The sequence below is a fragment of the Montipora capricornis genome, chromosome 7 (assembly GCF_036669925.1).
Source record: "Montipora capricornis isolate CH-2021 chromosome 7, ASM3666992v2, whole genome shotgun sequence".
Lineage (NCBI taxonomy): Eukaryota > Metazoa > Cnidaria > Anthozoa > Scleractinia > Acroporidae > Montipora > Montipora capricornis.
The window spans coordinates 19,051,730-19,064,514 of NC_090889.1; the positions used below are offsets into that span (position 1 = coordinate 19,051,730).

General features: G+C 41.4%; 2 protein-coding genes across 3 annotated transcripts in view; one reads left to right on the plus strand and one right to left on the minus strand.

Moving 5' to 3' along the window:
* The first annotated feature begins 5,904 nt into the window (after nucleotides 1–5,904).
* LOC138057573 (tetratricopeptide repeat protein 28-like) lies at nucleotides 5,905–8,312 on the plus strand. Its single transcript, XM_068903545.1, has one exon. It carries the CDS (start codon nucleotides 6,019–6,021, stop codon nucleotides 8,011–8,013), a length of 1,995 nt encoding a protein of 664 aa, XP_068759646.1. The 5' UTR covers nucleotides 5,905–6,018; the 3' UTR covers nucleotides 8,014–8,312.
* Nucleotides 8,313–8,527: 215 nt separating this feature from the next.
* The window catches only part of LOC138057377 (leukotriene A-4 hydrolase-like), a 32,016-nt gene continuing 27,758 nt past the window's right edge, over nucleotides 8,528–12,785 (minus strand). For both annotated transcript variants that reach the window (XM_068903408.1, XM_068903407.1), the window contains exons 19-20: nucleotides 12,170–12,274; nucleotides 8,528–10,669 (exon numbers count right to left, since the gene is read on the minus strand). In XM_068903408.1, coding sequence (XP_068759509.1) covers nucleotides 10,552–10,669; nucleotides 12,170–12,274 — 223 coding nt within the window. In that variant the 3' untranslated portion in view covers nucleotides 8,528–10,551. The remainder of the gene's footprint in view (nucleotides 10,670–12,169; nucleotides 12,275–12,785) is intronic.

Here is a 12,785-nt window from a genome sequence, read left to right on the forward strand (position 1 = left end):
ACGGAATTCAGAAATCACGTTAATCGATGTTCTTTTTCGCACTAGAAGGCCAACAAAATCGTCTGGACTGACAAATCGTCTAATGAGCTAGAAAAGAGGACGAACAAACAACTTATTTGTCTGAAATTTGTCCGTCCAGACTAACAAATCCAGCTAAGTCCGACCAAAATTCGCGTTAGGCGAACAAATCTACAAATGAACCACCTCAGGGAAATGGAACTAGCGATGGAAGTGATGCTTTATGGGAGGTTTTCAATATGGCGGCAGGAAACAACCTGGAAGAGCCATCTTGTATTTAACAAGTTAACCAAGCCCTTTTCTAGTGCCAGTCTTCATGCACTCAAACTTATCCAGTTTGTCCTTCCATTATCCATCTTTTATGAATTTACATCGGATAACACTAGCGGAAATGGTCGTCTAGAATTTCACATTAGTTGACCAAACCATAGGACGATTTGTCCCTTTAGAAGATTTGTTCGCCTTCTATTGTGAAAACGGCCAATGACTTGCGTACGGAATTACGTAGGGTTTCACGAAAATGCCGAAGAATTCAAAGAAAAAATATAAAAATTTTAGAAGTCTCCCTATTCCATTCATGATATCTAAGGATTCTTTCAAGCGCCGGTTTGAATTTGTTGTTTATTATTGTTGTCTGCTTTGTTTGTTACTAAGCTGCAAGTCTTTATATGACCCTAAGTTGGTATGAGGAAGCCGTGACATGGTGTGACGCAGGATTGGCAGTATCCTTTACACTTCACTAAATCGGTCAAGTGGCCGGTAGATTCTGGAATTAACAAGTAGACCTGTACTTCGCTTGGGACACATCATCAGGAAAAATGAAGCTTACGCTACAATACCTGATACACTATAATAATAATCATCATCATCAGCATCATCAGCATCATCATCATACAATAATAAATCATTTAATATGCATTATAAAAAAAATCCATTACATATGTCTTTCTCTTTGGTCTTAGCATACTAATTTATGAAAATATATAAAAGGAAAAAAAAATAACTAGGGGAAAAAGGTTTCGTACTATACTATACTATACTATACTACTACTACTACTACTACTACTACTACTACTACTACTACTACTACTACTACTAATAATAATAATAATAATAATAATAATAATAATAATAATAATAATAATAACTACGTAATAAAATCATTTACGAAATGAAAAATGTCTTTAAAAAGTCTTTTAAAAGTTGTGAAGTTCGTCGCACTTTATCAGGCAGATTGTTCCAAAGAGTATATATATATATACATAGCAGCACAAACTGAAAAAGATCGATCGCCATACTTAGAATTAGTTGTTTTGTTAAACCAGGATACACTAGTGCTTATAGTTTAAATGTGAATTTCCCATCGTCGAAATCAGCGCTTCTTAAGGTAATCGTACTGATTATCGCATTATATTTTCCTTTCGATTTCTTCGTAACATGTGTGTATATAATGTTTAAACCGAATCCAGTAAACTTTCATTTTTGTTCTTGCTCGCTTCGACGACACAGAGTTGATCTGTTACAGACTAAAGCATATCGATAGCATTTCGTTTAGATGCAATTTCGCGGGTCTATCTTGAGGCAGAAATTATTGAGTAAAATTGTATTCGTCTTTTGATCCTAACTTTAGATGGCAACGCCTGAATTAAACAATAACTCACGTAGAGTACTTGATTTATTGACCTTTGGCATCGGTGAAAAATTCAGCTGAACATAAAGCGAAACACTCGGTCATTTTTTAGAAACTTCGAATTTTAGAAGATGCTTTGTCCGTCCACACGAACAAGTCGACGTAAGTCCGACCTAAAATCACGTTTTTAAGAGACGAACATATCGACAAATTAACCACCTCGGGGAAATGGAACTAGCGTTGCAAGCGATGGTTTATGGCGTTGTGCACGAAATGTAGGGTCAGTACGCAGCTATTACCACGGCTCTCGGGATTGGTTCAGAAAACAATGAACACAAAGAACGATACAAAAGAAACGATGGACCCTAACTCTAAAAAAAATAGAGCTGCGTCCTTAAGGGATCCAATGAAATTAGAGGTTGTAAAGAGCTGCGTCCTATCTCGAAAGGTAAGGTGACCAAGCATACCTAGTGCCAGTCTTCATTCGCTCAAACTTGTCTGTCTTTTATGAATTTACGTCGGACAACACTAGTATAGCAAAGTTGAAAGAAAGAAATTATCCTCGCACCTATCTGGACAATTTAAGCAATTGTCTCTTACAGACACCTGAAAAATTCAGTTGGCTTCACTGAGATGGCTTTGACTAATTTCGTACCCATATCTCACTCTGTCAATGACCGTGGGAGATCTGGGTACGAGATTAGGCTTTGACCAGGGGGCCGTTTCTTAAAAGTCCCGAAACTTTGCGGGCCGTTTTTCGGGTGTCATAATTCCCTTTGTATCTCAAGAAAGGAGAGGATTTAATTCGTCAAACTTCACAGTTATTTTTCTTTTTGTTGCCTTACATGTAAATACATGTTAAAAGATCGGCTTTCCAAAACAAGCGGTTGGCAATTTCACAAATGGCTTTTCGGGCCCGAAAAGCTTTCGGGACTTTCGAGAAACGGGCCCCAGCTCCAACTGTGTGGCTATGTAGCTCAGCTGGTAAAGCATTGCACCGGCATCGCAGAAGTCACTGGTTCGAATCCCTTTGAAGCCACTCTGGATTTTTTTGGAGTCTATTAGAGACAGTTGCTTGATTTGTCCAGGTACGTGCGAGGATCATTTCTCTCTTTCGTCTATAGCCCGCACCAGGAGCCCATCTGGAGCATGCAACTTCCATACAGCGTCTGTGAAACGGCGTTTTCACAAGTAGGTTTATTTTTAGACTAGCCCTTCCCGCGAATTAGGTCAAAACACAAAGGCAGTTCCGGTTCGGCGACCCTATGACGTCAGCTTAATTTCTTGTAATTGGTCATTGGGCTCCTGTGGGAGTCTCATTAGCGGGAAATTCAATCTAAAAATAAATCGGTCTGTGAAAACGCCGTGACACGAACACGGTAGAGTTGTAGGCTCCGGGTCATGGGTTCCTGCATTGGCTTATTCACGTAAGTGGACCAATCTATACATGATGATTTGTCCGTTTAAACGATTTGTTTGTCTTCTAGTGTACAAATAAGGCCATTTACCGAACCTCATCATATGTACTTACAATCCACGAGAATAGATAGAGCATTGCGCAGTCTGAGAGAAGCCTTTGATTCGAATCCCATTGAAAACACCTGTGTTTTATTACGCCATCAATTATAACGACTGCTTATATTGGTAGTGTGGTGATAAGCCTTTTATTTCAGTGTTTTATTGTTGTTGATGAATAATACACTGTAAGAGCAATATTATTACAGCTGCCAAGGTTTATTTTATTTGACTCCAAGAAGGTATGCGACAAAAACGAGACGTTGTTGGCTTTGAAGAGCAGAGCGTTGGATCGCAATAGAAGCGTCAAGGTAATTGATTAACATGACTGTCTGTTAAGGTCACATGGCTCTGAGACAGTTTACGATTTTTATGTTAGAGAAGTTTCAAGTGAGCTAATGTGTCAGAAACCTTAGTTTATAGTTAACAATTATTCACCGAAGTGGAGGTGAATAGTACTTAGATAATCACCTCCGAGTTAGCCAATCAGCGAGCTCGGATAGCACTATTCACTTGTGTGGTATGCACTAACTGTGAATACTTCCCTCAATAGCTGACCGCTCGATGTTGCAAATTTAGTTCTTAAGAGCGCTTTGACATAATCACCTGCTGGTAGCTCAAGATTTTCAGAAATTAGGCCGGTTTACTAAATGCAGGACGATTTAGGTTTTGATGAAGTGTCCCCTTGGTTTTCTTCCCAACTTCAGCACCACTGAGTCGCGTCTGGGAATTCAGACGGTCACTTCACAAAGGATCCCATAAACTCTACCCTTAAGAAGAGATAAACTGCTGTATTTACCCTAGCCTAAAAATAATGCTAACCATAACTCTAGCCTTATTAGGGAAGTGGTCAAAACTACTACACTCGAACAGGACCCACCAAACCACAAAATAGATGGTGGTGTCTGCCTGCACCCCCCTTGCTTAACGTCAAGAGATGATGTCTATATTGCATAGCCTCCCCTCTATCCAGCATTACAAAATTACAGTGAGATTCAAACCTCACTTTTCTTATTTGTCTAATAATGCCGACTCTTGCTAGCTGAATATTCCTGTTTCAACTCAAATTTAAAAGCCAATAAAATGTTGTCGGTAATGTTCATGTGATAAGTTCGAAGATAGGTGGTGTCTTTGAGAACCCCCGTACCCCAAAGGTGGGTCCTGTTCGAGTATAGTAGTTTTGACTAGTTCCCTAAAATATTAGAAACAGGTATCCTAGACAAATGACCATTGGGACACTTGTACACGATTCTCGTTCCTGACCACCTCGTACTTTTGCCCCTTCCCATCCCCCTTCAGTCGATGTTGACCCCAACTAAACAAGTGACAATAAACAACCTGAACGTTTGGACGCATAATGAGATTTGGGGGGGGGGGGGGAGGGGGGGGTTTGGGATGGGGTGGAGGGGAAGGGATGATAAATTGCTCGTGTCGTGCACGTCTTTACATTAGGGGTCGTTCAGTCGGGTCGTGAGTCCCCGTTGAAGGAAATGTAAGCAGGCACACATGACACTGGCTTGATTTTTTTCCCTGTCGTATAGGAAAGTATGAAAAGTTGGACAGAAGGTGAGAACGGAACTGAAAAGGAACGAGATGCGAACTGGAACGAAGTAGACTTAGAGGAAATGTTAACGCTGTTAAAATGTGTTGAATCTTCGGGAGGCAAATCCGTATTGCGAATTCTGTATAGGGAAATTGGACAAAGATGCCAAAGAGCTAGATGTGTCAAGGAGGCTATTCACTACTACGAACTTCTGGTCAAAATTGCAAAAGAACTGAATGACCGCGAAGTAGAAGGATTTGCTTATAATCACCTTGGTAGAGCTGAATTCGAACAGGGAAATTTTAAACAAGCTATCGTTTACCACGAATTGCATCTTCACATCACCAAAGAAGTGTGTGATCGCAAAGAGGAGGGAATTGCGTACAGTAATATCGGGAATACCTATCACCAACTCGGCGATTTTAAAAAAGCAATCCACTATCATAAATTGTGTCTTGAAATTGCAAAAGAAACTGGCGACAGAGCTAGAGAGGAAGCCGCCTTTGGTAAACTTGGCGAGACATACTACAATTTGCGAGAATTTCAGAGTGCTATTCATCATCGTCAACTTCAAATAAATGTCGCCAGAGAAGTGGGAAACAGGATTGGAGAAGCAAATGCATTTGGGAATATTGGTCTTTGTTATCTTTGCCTCGGTGACTTTGAAAAGGCCATTTACAACCATGAACGTTATCTCAGCTTTGTCAAAGAAATTGGCGACAGGAACGACGAAGGAAGAGCGTACAATTATCTTGGTACTGACTACTTGTACCGTGGGGACGTTAGGAAAGCAATTTATTATTATTCGCTGTGCTTAGACGTTTTTAAGGAGACAGGAGACAAGACAGAAGAAGGACGAGCTTACGCAAACCTGGGCAACAGTTATAAAATTTTCAGAGATTACGAAAAGGCTCTTTCCCACTATCATTTACATTTAGAAATAGCGAAACAGACCGGAAACAAGAATGAAGAAGGGGAAGCGAATTATAGTTTAGGACTGGTTTATCAGAGTATCGGAGATTTCAAAAAGGCAATCACCTTTCATGAACGAAGCTTGGAAATAACCAAGGAAGTGGGCGACAGAATTACTGAGGCATACAGTAATATTTCCCTTGGCTATGATTATAAGAGGCTAGGAGACGTGGAAAAAGCAATTCATTACCAAAACCTATCGCTAGACATTTTCAAATCCGTTGGAGACAGGATTGGAGAGAGGTTCGCCTATGAAAATCTCGGCAACAGTTATCAGCAACTCGGTTATATCAAGAAAGCAGTAGAATGCCATGAAGTCTGTTTACGAATCTCCAGAGAAATGGGGGACAAGAGCAGAGAAGGATCTTCGTACGGCAATCTAGGAAATGCTTTCCAAAGTCTGGGTGATCTAAAAACAGCTCTACGATATCATGAACTACAAGTTGATTTAACAAGAAAAGTGGGCAACAAGGCCCACGAAGCAATAGCGTACCTCAACCTTGGAAACGATTATCAGGGTCTGGGTGACTACAAAGAAGCCATCCATTATCATGAACTCAGTCTTAAAGTTGCTAAAGAGGTTGGCGACAAGCCTGGGGAGGGTAAAGCGTATGGTAATCTTGGAAACGATTATGACAGTCTGGGGGATTTTGAAAAAGCTGTTGAGTGCCATAAACTGCACCTTGAAATCGCCGAAAATCTGGGTGAAAGAGCTCAAGTGGCAAAAGCTTGCGGCAATGTTGGCAATGCTCTTAGAGGACTTCAAGATTTTCAAAACGCCCTAAACTTTTACAAACGACAACTTGAAGTTTCAAAGGAGGTAAAGGACATCATCGGCGAAGGAGCCGCTAACAACAATCTTGGTTGCGTCTACGAAACACAGGGATGTTATATTGACGCGCTTGCTTGCTACAAGTCAAGTGTGAGGCTTGTTAACGACGTTAGAGCTCGCCTTCACCTTAAGGATGAGTGGAAAATAAATCTGCGTCATTTGTACCAAAATTGTTACACAAGGCTGTGGTGTGTTTTACTGAAGCTAGACAAGGTGACAGAGGCTTTGTCGGCTGCTGAGGAAGGTCGAACGCAAGCTTTGAAAGATCTTATGAAATACAACTATGGGCTTTCACCATCAGATAATCAGTCATCTACACCGGAAGACAATGTCATCGAAGATTTAAGTTATCTTCCGTCAAATACAGTGTTTGTCGCAATGACGAACATTCACGTGAATTCATGGCTTATTCGAGACGGTAATGTTGTTGAAGTAAGCTTTATTAGACTTGGCGACTTCGACACCACAACTTCCTTTCGTTCGTTAATGAAGAGTGCTTTCGATTGCATCGGCGTAAGATCAAGAAAAGGGGCAAAGTGCGAGGATCGATCACTAAATGACGAGAAGGAAGACAGGATAGAAAATGAGAGGTCTTCTCAGACACACACCCGTCCCGAACACCTCCAGTCAAACGCTTTGAGATCACTGTATGACATCATCATTGCTCCAATCGCAGATTCCATTGATGGAGATGAACTCGCTGTTGTTCCAGAAGGTCTCTTATGGTTGGCTCCCTACGCCGCGTTGATGGACAAAAATTCAAAGTATCTGAGTGAATCACTGAGAATCCGTCTCATTCCATCTTTAACAAGTTTGAAGATGATCGCCAATTGTCCAGAAGATTATCACTGCAAGAATGGAGCCTTGTTAGTGGGAGATCCGTGGGTGCAAGAAATTGTCATTCCTGGGGAGAAAATACTAGAGCAGTTGCCATGTGCCAAGGAAGAGGTGGAAATGATTGGACGAATACTCGACACTAAACCCCTGACGGGAAGAGAAGCGACAAAAAACGAGGTATTGAGCCGACTTCCCTCGGTTGCGCTGGTACACATTGCAGCTCATGGTCGCATGGCAACAGGAGAAATTGCATTGTCTCCAAACACTTTACGAAAGGCGGCGCTACCCAAAGAGGAAGACTATCTTCTGACAATTACAGATGTGTTGAATGCTAAGCTTCGAGCAAGGATTGTTGTCCTCAGTTGCTGTCACAGCGGCCGAGGTGAGATCAAGGCCGAGGGCGTGGTTGGTATTGCACGGGCCTTTTTGGGCGCTGGTGCTCGCTCTGTCCTAGTGTCACTTTGGGCGATAGATGACCAAGCCACTCTGGAGTTTATGAAAACTTTCTACCAGGAGTTGGCTAGAGGCAGAAGCGCCAGTGAAGCTCTTCGCCAAGGTACGAAATCTATGAGGGAATCTGACGAGTTCGGTGAAGTGAAATACTGGGCACCTTTTGTACTTATTGGCGACGATGTTACACTCGAGTTTGGTGAAGGACACGGATAGTTGTTAAAAGTTAAGCCCTACAATTGTACCTTTGCGGCTAAAGCCGAAGGAATTGGAAAAGTGTTTGGTTCACGATTCCCGTGATTACGGTGACTTTTGGAGACTTTCAATGAAACCACCATTCTGATATTTATCACTGAATTGTCTCGTGATCCTATCGTTCTATGACTTTAAAACAGCAGATATTCTGATAAAGTGCTAAATTCTCATTAATAGAATTACGTAGGTGATTATTGAACATTCTCTGCTCTGATTGGTTGCACTTGAGGTGATTATTACACGATAATCACCTAAGTGTTTTTTTTTTTCAAAACGGCCGAAGCCGTTTTGTCGAGGTGACGGACGAAAAATTGTTTTTAAAAGATCCATATTTTTCAAATGATCACCTATGTAATTACACTAAAACAATCATTCACCTCGCCTTCAGCGAATCGTTGTTAAATATAGCGAGAGTCCTAGGGTCGTGTTAATTCGTAGCTCAAGATAACGTATGTATCACTAGAAGAGCACTCTCCTTTGAAAAATTCTTCACTTTTTTACTCAGAGTAGTTGATACATAAAGTTAACAAGACATTGCTTTATTTTGAGTCGTGTTGGAAGCCAATACAAAACAGTACTTCATGTAAATGCGGTCACCTGTATTAAAAAAAAAAGAAAAAACCTCTCTTTACCACCTGAAAAAATATCCAAAAATGCTGAAATAAGCTTCTTTTCTTTTCGATTCAATAATTGTGAATTGTGTTTACATCATATAGGAGAAAGCATACACAATCAAAGAATACATGAAGGTGCCATGAAAGTAAGAAATTTCTTTGCTACTTCAAACAGAACTGGCTTCTTGTGGCTAATTCAATTACACATGTCGGTGCAACTGTACCAAGGTTAGAATCGCGGATTAATTTGGGCGAGATGCATTCGGTCATAATTTCAGCAGTAAATTTCCGAAGTTTCTATCTATCAAATGGAACGCTTTTCCTTCCAATTTGGCATTCTCATTCCCAGACTCTATCGTTTCTGTTAGCCGGCGGGGCCTTCGCAAGAGAGAGGGAAGGGCTCTGGAGACAGGAAACTAAAATTTTTTCATTGGTTAGATTGCGAACAACAAAATCTTGAATCGGAAGTAAAAACGGCCGACGTGGGGCCACGGAGCCATCTGGCTCTAAGCCGGTCGGTAAAATGATCTTTATTAAAAACTACGATATTACTTATTGCTTTTTTCAGTTCGACACGAAGCGACAGGCTTTCTAAGTTGAGGCCACTTAAAACTTCACATAGAGACTCTTCTAGTGTAATGCTTCTGAGCGCCGCCATGATTAGTACTATTGACGACTCGTATGTGAACTTCGGAAGTCCTAGAATCCTATGTCTCCGGAACCCTTCGTTTTCTGGTGCCGCGAAGGCCCCGCCGGATAACAGAAATGATGGGATCATCCAACCAACGATTTATTGGGGGATGTTTGAGTTAATAAGGAGAGCGGGGGCGAAGGGAAGGAGAGAGAAGGCGTTCTTCTCTCTTTCCTTCCCATCACTCCCCGCTCGTGCTCTGCCCTAGCTCCCACCATTCCCCACCCGCGCTTCTCGCTCGTCTCCAGCACCACGCGTTCAAAGTCCTTTTTCCCACTAAGCCTTGGGAAAGCCTGTGGAGGCGGCAGGCTCAAAAACGTCATTTTTGAAAGGTAATTCCCTCGCAAATGACGCACCATCCTAAAAATGACGTACTATCCTAAACTTCGCACAATTGATACTCATGAACAGGACATTAGAAAAATGCGGCAAAAAGATGGGGTCACCGTGCTTGTTTTCGCGCTGCATGCCCTTTATTTTAAGTATTTTTTACCGAATGACGCGAGAAGCGTTTGAATCTTGATCAACCCGAAAAATTGTACTTATATAGCAGAAGCTACCAGATATTACTGAAAACTTGAGCCTACTTGTTTGTTCGGGCCAAAATCTTTCAGTAAAGTGATTTCAAATTGCTCGATCTTGGAAAAAAAAGTAAACAAATTGGACCGCTGCAACATCACCTCACACTCGGTGTCTGGCTCCAAATGCAGTTTTCACGTCATTTATATATAAATACTACAACTTCTACTATCCAAAATTTTTTCCCCTTAAAATATGTTTTCCGTGTACCTATTACGAGTATATAACACCATTAAAAAGAGGGTGTTACCGTGCTCGTTCAGGAGAAAATAGCCATTCCTTGACAGATTAAGCTCGGCGTCAGTGAAAATCAGCCATTTTATCAATGAGCGCGAGCTAATGCGCGAGCCAATGACGCAAGAAATTATGCGCAGTCGGGTTGCGCAATGCAAAACCAGGGAATCACCTTAAGCTCCCTATTTAATCGGTTGTTTTGGTCGTTTTTGAGCGTTTTAGTGTGGATACGCAAAAACGTACGAAAAGCTAATGTGGATGAAAACGATAACGGAGAATTTTGATAACACAAAAACGTGGATAGGACTTAGAAGTAGACTTGTAATGAGTTTCTTTCAATAACTTCATCCTGGTCATTATTGCATTCTCAAAGAACCATTCTCAAGCAAGATGCAAATCCTTTGCAATTAGCGCCTCTGCTATAGGGTGATAGAAGTGACGATGTTCCTCAAATGTTTTCACAGCTAAATCCTTGGACTCTTCTCGTGCGTACAACTCCCTGAAGAATAAAAATAATAACGTATAATTATTTGTACAGCATTATGCCGGATGTTCTTTAAGCCTTTCAAAGCTGGTTGAAATTGCGTGACAAAAGGTAGAATTGTCTTGTGCGCTTGCGCGTTCCATATCAATTTGGCCGTGCGAAAACTGGGTTCCCTAGCTGGCTCCTCCTTCCAATCAGTTTTGAAGTTTAACAGAAAAATAAACGACAGGAAAGAGATGTAACGCTTATTATTTTTTTTTAGTGTGTTTGCGGTGACTACGACATTTTACTAGTCACTTTCTTCTTTGCAAATCAAATCGTTCCGCAAAATATTAGTCAAACAAATTTCTGATTGCCCCATCGGGCAAGTCTTAAAAAGTTGTTTTACTTGCCCACGGCAGAGCCTCCAACTGGCTTCCCTAGGTGAGATGGCGTTTTTCCTGATCTATCTATTTTTAGAAATAACTTTTTTAAATTTGCCGCGCTAATTACAGAATTTTCCCAAAGTGGTCCGCATGAATCGGCGATCCAAGATGGCGGTCGAATGCGAGAAACAAGACTCAAAAGTTTGGAAAACGCCTCCCGTTCCCTTTTCAATTGTTATTGACGTTTACCATGACAACGAATGGTGCGAAAGTGGTTCTAAAAATAGATAGGTCAGGAAATTAAAAACGCTACTTCATACAAACAAAGTGGGAGATGAAGGCTCCCACGGATGTAGGAGATGAAGGCTCCCACGGATATATTTCGCTTGCCCCGGGCGATCGGGCAAGCGTTAGTGTCGAACACTGTTGACAGACAGAGAACACATAGACCCTTTGCATAAATGGCGCCCAAATTTGCATAACAATACTTGATACATCCTTAGCCTCACATTCATGAGAAAAATCCTTTGTCTTGAAACATAAACACGAGGCTAAGGATGCATACAGTATTTTTACTCAAATTTGGGCGCCATTTATGCAAAGGGTCTATTCCCGCCATATGATTGGCTGGTGCCTAAACCCCTCGGGATCTGAACAGCGTGGGATGCCCTCTCTTGCTTGTTACTTTATGGCCGTAAAAAACATGTTTTTAATTTGACGTAGCCCTCATCATTTCCCGTTTGAAAACCACCTTATGTTGGCGTACCACAATCTTCCAAAATTACTAATTTCGAAGAGAGGTATTTTTCGACGACTCTCGGAGATACTCGGAAAAAAATCCGATCCCTCCTTAACGGGGCCGTACCGATGACCTCCGAAGCTCTATGTTGGCCAAAAGCCCTAACCTTTACCCCCTCCCCCCCCCCCCTGAAATTGGCCTTTTTCGATATAGTAATATTCAGCTTGAAAGAAAGATTTAGAGGACAAAATCAAAGGAAAGTGGATAATATGTAAATATTTTCCACATTCATTCCAACGCGTTTCTATTGTTTTTGTCCTCACTGCCTCACTATCAAGCTCAATATTTGATATTTCGAAAATGATCTATTCGGCAGAACCTCCCACATGCACCTTTTGTAAAACCACTCACTTGTATATGGGTCGAATAAACTTCATTCTTCCCTGTATGGTAATGAAATCCACTGTCTCTTTATATCGTTTACGGTAAGCACTCCGTGCGCAAAGTCTCAGCCACCTAAAACACAGAAGAAAAAAAAACAAGTAAGCGCTTCCTTCGCTTCTAGGCCAAAATACAGGAGACGCCCATCAGCTAGATCACCTTTAAGCACTAGACTAACGGGGATATAGGAGGGGAGGGGAGCCTGAGTACAGTTCAGGTGCTGCCTTTTCAACAGCCTAATTTCTGTATGTACTAAAAGTCAATTTGAGGACAATAATTTTGAGCTCGACGGAGGCTTTAGGGATAAAGATCCTTCACTCGCAGTTCCAGTTGTATATTCTTTATGATAAAGATCTTTCGCTTGCAGGTCTAGTTGTATATTCTTTATCATACCCTGAACTCTAACTGAATGTTAAAAATTAAGACCAGCTGCCACATGGCTTGATAGCTTGAGTAGAGCTTAATGCAGCGCGGAAGAGCCTGCTTGCAGGCTAGGGATCGCCGGAACTCAAGGCAAGCTACTTAACCACTTGACCAGTGTCTCCTTTTTGCATTTCAAGTCTGAACCATCGGGTTGTAGAGGGTA

Excerpts from the sequence above, each read along its gene's own strand:
- LOC138057573 (XM_068903545.1), top strand. The coding sequence starts at position 6,019 with ATGGGGGACAAGAGCAGAGAAGGATCTTCGTACGGCAATCTAGGAAAT.